This window comes from Gymnogyps californianus, chromosome 14, assembly GCF_018139145.2.
Source record: "Gymnogyps californianus isolate 813 chromosome 14, ASM1813914v2, whole genome shotgun sequence".
Lineage (NCBI taxonomy): Eukaryota > Metazoa > Chordata > Aves > Accipitriformes > Cathartidae > Gymnogyps > Gymnogyps californianus.
Window position 1 is genome coordinate 20,114,248 of NC_059484.1, and position 7,235 is coordinate 20,121,482.

General features: G+C 52.6%; 1 protein-coding gene across 2 annotated transcripts in view; it reads right to left on the minus strand.

Annotated features, from left to right (window-relative positions):
• The window catches only part of SEPTIN8 (septin 8), a 39,940-nt gene extending 33,097 nt beyond the window's left edge, over positions 1-6,843 (minus strand). For both annotated transcript variants that reach the window (XM_050905642.1, XM_050905643.1), the window contains exon 1: positions 6,743-6,843. In XM_050905642.1, the coding sequence (XP_050761599.1) occupies positions 6,743-6,772 (30 nt within the window). In that variant the 5' untranslated portion in view covers positions 6,773-6,843. The remainder of the gene's footprint in view (positions 1-6,742) is intronic.
• Positions 6,844-7,235: the final 392 nt, after the last annotated feature.

The following is a 7,235-nucleotide window of genomic DNA, read 5'->3' on the forward strand; positions in this document are numbered from 1 at the left end:
GCACAGAATACGCTTAATCTGAAGACTCAAAGCAACAGAAAAAAAGAAAAGAAAACCTCTATCTGAAAAACACATATAGCAAAAAGATAAGCTGAAAGGACTATTCATTCCGTATGAAAATACAGAATAAATCTATATTCACGAATATGAGCTGGAAACACCTTTGCTGCAGAAGACAGGGGAAGGAGAGCATTCCTGGGAGGCCTGCTCTGGCAGCCCTTCCTCAGGCAGCCCTTTTACTGTGGCAGAGCAGAAAGCCAGGATCAACTTGGATTAGGATCCAAGGCCTGGAGCAGCCTGCTGTAAGCAGGGTCTGGACCAGAGACCCAGCGATGCCCCTCTGACCCGAGCTGCCCCGTGATCGCAGGGCTGTCCCGCACACACCGGGCACCTGCAGGAATATATACGCTATTTAACACAGCACGGTCGGTCTCCTCTCCCAGCAACCGACCTGAGCAACCCTGGCTGCTGCCGCGGGAAGGTTTGATTTTCCAGCGTGAACACCACGAGCTCTGGGAACATGCTTCACACCAGCCCAGAGTTGAAGGCATGCCTGTACAGTCCTTTGCAGGCAGACATGAACTCAGCCAAGCAGAAGCTGAGGGATGTGTCCTGCCTCTGTGTTGCAGCAAGAACCAGCCGAAACGCTCGTTGCCTGTGGAGGACTCTGGATGCATTCCCCGCATGTTTCCTTGCACACGTAATGCAGCGGTGGCACAGACTCATCACAGCACCTCATGCAGTGGCGAGGAGAGGACGCGAGCAGCCCCAAGTCCCTCGATGGAAATCCAGCCCAGGCTCGCTCGCTCCGCAGCTCCCTGCGACAATCTGGTTTTGAGGCTGTACGAGCCAGAGAGGGCAAGAACCCTGAGGCAGGGTGCTCCATGGGAACCTCTCTCTAGCTGTCTGACATCTCTGGAATTTCATGTGTGTGGGAGACAGACACTTTTTGGCTTCACAAAGGAATCCGAACATCTAAACAAAGTGGTGCCTCCACAACCCTGACCCCACAGGCCCTGCTCAGCCCGCAAGCCAAGAGCAGCAACTAGGGATGTATCCGAGAAGCCTGCGGTTATCACTGACACCATTCTCTCCCCAGCCCTCTGAAAATCTCCACCGTCACCCCATTTGGGAGGGTGCCGAATCCCTGTCTGGCTCCACCTTTTGCATCCAAATGTCACAAGTCGGAGGCAAGCACGGCCACTCACGCCAGAGAAGAGGCTCTGGAAGGAGAGCACATGGCTGGGACTGAGGAGAAGCAGCACCTTCAGGATTTTTTTTCCTCACTTGAGCTGCTCTGGGAGCAGAGATGGGCTCTCTTACCCATCTGACGCTTTTACGATACATGAATACAAATGCAAAGGTTCAGGTATAAACCCAGAGCTAGCTGCAGCTACACAGATGTGGGGAAGGGGAGAAACAAGCAGGCTGTGCATGAATGCACAGGCCCCACCTCATCAAAACACAAATACAGGACAGGACAAGATTATTTCTAAGGGTTGCAGCTAATCTGAAACAAGCAGGGCAGCTTCTCCCATCCACAGCCTGAAAGGTGCTCAGGACACGTTCTGAATAATCAAAGTTAATCACGTAAATGTGCCCCTACCCCACACAGGCAGGGTGGAAACAGCATGCCCACGCCCTGCACGTCTCCCTCAGTCCCATGGCCTCCCAAATGCCTCCTCTTAATTGCACAACCCAGGAAAAGCCAATTCAGCATCATGCCATTTCTTCCCCTCCCAACCTCCGAGCCAAAGGAGCATGAGAAGGAAAGGAGACGAGCATGACCATCGCTCCTGCAGACAGAAAAACAGCCCAGTCCCCAGAGCACTTCGTTTGCACGGTGGTGCCTTGAGATGACCGGACTGGGGGCACTCGGAGACAGGGCTGTGTCTCTCCCCACAGCTGGTGACAGCACTGGTATTCTGTTACAGAAGATAATATTTAGGGAGCTTTTGGCCTTCCAGCAACGCTGGAGACTGGCTGACAGCTGCCACCACAGCACTGACGATGAGCCCTGACACCATGCCGGCCTCCTGAAAGAGAGTTATTCTTCAGGCTTTCATTTGTTTTGCCGATGCAGAGGGCACACACGGCTTCAGCATTCGCCAGCTCACGTCCTTCCACCCACTGCCTCGGCACTCGCTGCGATTACGAGCAGTTAAGAGCAGCTCTGGAGCTCCCACGCAGAACAACATGTTGCATCTCTGCTGCAAGAGGAAGAGATGCTCCAGATTCAGCAACAGCACCACAGCGGGAAAGGAAAAAAAAAAAAAAAAAAAAAAATCTTTTTCTGGGCAACATTTGTTCCCAGCACATACATTCAAAATAAGTGTTTAACTGCAATGGACTGTGGTTGAGCTAATTGGTCCTGTGGTTGAAACAGTCAGAGCTGGCTTCCTGTATGAGCACAGGCGAGCCTCCCAGGGAGGGACTGCGGGGCTCGGAGAGGCAACCACCAATTTGTCTCCTCCAGTGGAAGACCATTTTCTCCATCCCTCCCTCCCAAAAAAGCATACGCTACAGGCAGAAGAGCTGGCCAGGGCAGGGAGGGAAAGAACTGCTCCCACTGGGCTCGCTTCCTGGTGCGTGTTACCAGCTTGGAGAAAAATCTGTCACTTCTGTTCCACACTGCATGGGGGATCACTTGAGTTTTTCCAGGCTAAAGGTAAAATAATTGAACGACAAAAACAGACGAGGAAATTTAACCCTGGAACTTCCAAATGGTGCCGCTGGCTGGGCAAAAACAGGGCAGGGGGAATAGCTGAATCCAAACCAACCCCAGTTTCCACTGGAACTGAGCCATGGAAACGTCTTCCTTCGGAGTTTGATTAAAAGAAAATGTAAGCTTATGCTTAAGACCTGCAGTGATAAGTCTTCTGGCAACTGCTCTGCCCTAGCCACGGTACACAGAGCTGTTCTCATCCCACTCCTCATGCCCAGCTTTCACAGACTAAGGTATAACACTGGCCCCTTCACACAGAGGAGCAGGTTTAGGCTGTGCAGTCAGTAAGAGACAACACGAGCTTACAGAAAACAGCAGCAGCAGAAATGCATGAAGTTTATCACAACCCAGGCAGTTATGGCGGGAACAGGCACTGTTCAAAGGTCCCTCTCCTCCCACAGAGCTGGGAGCAGGTCACAAGAAGGCAATGGTGTGTAAACAGGTAACGCTCACACAAAGCTGCCAAACTGGCCAGACCCCCCCGCCAGCTCAGCAGCTCGCTGCGACAAAAAAAAAATCCCATTATCTATCTCCAGTGAGGAAGATGTTGTTCAGCTTTCCTCTGTACAAAGCGGTGTTTTTTCTGGCAAGATCTTCTAAGGGGCATTAATTTATAGTAAAGCTACCAGTAAAAGCCTAGCTATCAATCACTAACATGAAGGGACATCTCAGGACCGCATGTAGACAGCCGCCCTGCAACTACCGCTCGCACGCAGCTGCGTGCATGCATCCAGTGCTCTCTTCACTGGGCGTCGATGGTCACTAATCCCTTGTCCGTGCACGCAGTCACAGGATGCACACAAAGCCATCAGCCATGACATTTCAAAACTTAGGGCATAACGTTAAATTCTTATCTCAGCCCAACCTTAAGGCTGAGGACACCTGCTCCTCCTCACATGCATGCATCTGAGAGCATGCAGCTGCTTAGTTTAGAGCCCAAGCAACTGCCTTTGCACCTCCAAGTCAGACAATGGGTTAATGCAGATCGTTAAGCGACAGCATTTCGGCCAATAGGTTTTATTTTAAAAGAGAGAAAGCAACAGATTTGGGGGTTTGAAAAAGCTTCTCAAAAGCAAAATGGTCTTACAGTCTCAGTCTCACATCTCATCCCATTTATTCTCCTACGCATCTCCAGTCGCTTCTCCATCACTTCTTCTCCTTCCAGCTTTTCTGGCTTCCTCCAGAGCTTCTGCATTTCCCTGCTGCATTTCACGCACTTTCTGGCTTCCGCTTGCACGTGGTGGCTGGGCTGTTTCCCGCTCGACATACCAACATCCTTGCTAATACTGCCAGTGTCTGCCCCAGCACACAGTCATCACGTGTGCTAGCTCAGCACTGGCCAGAACAGGCAATGGAGAAGCTCTGAGCTTTGACGACTAATTAAAGTATTTCATAATTGAACCAAACTTTATCAGCTTTCTTTCCACTCTGGTGGTAACTGTAATGAAGACAACTGGCCTCGGGTATCTAGAAGCGTTGCCAGCAGACCAAGCCCTGAACACGGCAGTGGTGAGCCACATTCTCAGGGCAGATCAGCAGAAAACTTCAGTCTCCAGGGGCTGAAGCCAAACTCTCTCACAAGCACTACATTCACAAAAACAAAGGCGGTCTTGAGCACCGCTGGTGTGATTCTGCTGCCTTAGAGGCAGCTTTCTATGGGCGAGCTTCCTTTCATTTGCTTTTGTTGGTCATTTCCAACAGCAGCACTTCAAGGGAACTTTATTGTGCTGGAGACAGAGGCATTCTGGAGGACTGTACAAGGGAAGCATGCATCTGGGGAGTTTTGAAAACACATTATCCAAAACTAAGGGTCACTACATTCCAGGATGTCAGTGTCAGCTGGACTCTTATAAATAGCTTCACCAATCTGAATAGCATGACCTATTGTATATCAAAAACCTCCTTCAGAGGCTTTTTCAACATTACTTCCCACTGCAGATACAAACAGCTGGTAAAAATAAATGAATTTATCATCACCTCTTCTTGGCAGTACCGAGCTATTCCCACCCAGGCTTCATGCTCAGGAAACTGAGGCACAGTGATGCAAAGTGGCACCAAGAAAGCTGTAAACCCTGCAGAAAGAACAACTCGGAACACCTTAATCATGAGGTTTCCATGACACTGCTGGAGGAACAGCATCAGAGCTGAGACATGCGCTGAGGATAAAGGAAAGAGCAGCTGGGATAGTCCTCTGCCCTACATCAAATGGAAACTCTCCCACCCGCTTCTGCCAGATCCGTGGTTCCAGGCGAAAGGTAAACTAGTCCAAAGGCAAAGATCAGCAGATCACCAGATCTGCTGGGCCTGATCTGCAGATCCCTACAAACTCACCCTAGCTCCCTGCACAAAGTAAGCAGATTTTCTCCTAATGGAGTTGGGCACTAAAGTCATGTTGGAGCCCAGCCATTTCACTTTGGTGCCCAAATGAGAGCCAAGCACCTTCGGGAACTTTTTTTTCCCCCCTCTTTCTTTTTTTAAATAAAAGTGACAGAGTATTGACGCAAGTACACCAAGCATTCAAGTACCCACACCAAAGAATACAAGATTAATTTTCTCCCGGGCTAGGCAATATTTTAGGTTCCCGTAACACCTATGAAAACCTGCACAGGCACCAGCAGGCACACCAAATTAACATTAGAAGTATTTACATATGATACAAATGCAGAAAGAATTGCAGTGAGACAGTTACAGTGTTTCCATTCCCTGCCACTGAGGCTTTACCTTAATCCCCTCTCCCCAGGGTCTAAAAGCATTTGCTTTCTTAAATAAGAGCCCACAATCAATTTTCCTTTATGCAAGTTTTCAGTAAGTTACAGTCTTGCAAATTCATTCTTGAGCTGGAAACTTTTGGGCCAGGATTCAAAGAAATGAAGCAGAGTTTGAGATTCTTGGCAAAAAGTAGTTTACAGAGAAAACAGTAGCAGGGACTTGTTTGTGCTCAAACGGCATGCCTATAATTCAGACAACCACCACTGCTGTTCCCATTTATTTAGCAATATCACACTAGACATTTTTGACTTTTGAGAGCTATGCTATTTAACGTGGTAAAAACGTTTTTAGCTCTGAAAGGCTGCAAGACGCATCACCGAGCTATTTAATCAGAGCAGCCTTCCAACAACAACAAAAAATTGAAGCCCTAGACAAAGAATAGTTTTAAGCCGACACAGATTTTAGCCAGATTGACTTCCGATAGCAGTTATACAACATGTGAGCTGCAGAGAGGCGGCGGTGCACAGGTCACGCTCCATATTTGCTGTACAGCATTCTTCATACATTGGCTCAGAGACCAGTTAGCCTCAAGGGTTTGCTTTACCCGTGTTTGAATCGGTGTGTCTCTCACAGTATTATATACACACCGTTAAGTTACTCACTGTTTCAGAGTGTTTGGATACCAGTGGTATGTAAACAATTCTTATTTAGGAAGGTCTGACCCCATTTCTTTCCGCCCCTCTTTGCGGGGTACTTTATGCCTGCGGACACACGCATAGCGGACACTCTTTGTGAGCATCTCGGACATCCAAGGAGGGGGTCACGAAAGGCTTTCGTTACCGGTTTCAGCATCAGACCAAGCACCGAGGCCTCGGAGCCTTCCAGCCCGCCGTACCCTCCAGCCCACGGCTCAGGGCAGGACCTTCCCGCAAGGACTCTCCCCGCACCCTGCCGACGCCGAGGACACCGGCTTCGCCCCCTCTCCAGAGACCCCCTCGCAGCCGAACCCCCCCCCCCCACACACACACACCCCCCCGCAGCCGCCGGCCTCCTCCCGGCTCTGCCGCCGCCGGGCACCCCACTCGCCGCGGACACGCAGGGGGCTGGCGGGGCAGCGGCCGCGCACACGGGGCCGGCGCCCGGCGCATCCCCCCCGGCTGCCCTGGCCCCACCATCGGCTGGATTTTTTTTTTAATCCCCCCCCACCACTCCCCCAAAGGAGAAAAAAAACCAAGTTATTTGCCCGAGGAGACGCGCGTACGGGAGCGGGGAGGGGGAGCGGGGCCGGGCCCCCCCCCCGCTGCTCACCGAGAAGCGCTCCAGGTCGGTGGCGGCCATGGCCGGGGCTGGCGCGGCTCCGGCGGCGGGAGCGCGGCTCTCCCCGCCGCGGGTGGATGCGGCTGAATGGATCCAATATGGCCACTTCCTGGAAACTCCCCTCCGCCCGCCACAGGCACCGCCCGCCCGACCGACCGGGGGGACCGGGGGGACGGGCACCGGCACCGGCCGGGGGCGGGAAGGGGCGGGAGCGGCCCCGCGGCAGCCCGACCCCCTCCCACGGCGGGGAAGGCAGGAGGGCCGGGCCGGGAGCGGGCTGGCTTCGGCCCGGCCCTCCCGTCTCCTGCCCGGCCCCCCGCCTCGCCGCGCAAGGGGAGGGGAGGCGGGGGAGAGGGGCTGGCGGACTGGCCGGGGCGCTGGGGAAGGCCCCGGTGGTCCCCGCACCTCCCTTGGGGGGGGGGGGGGGGGGTCAGCTGCAGGTAGGGGGTACGAGCGCGGCTGGGGGTTTGGGGGTGAGCACATC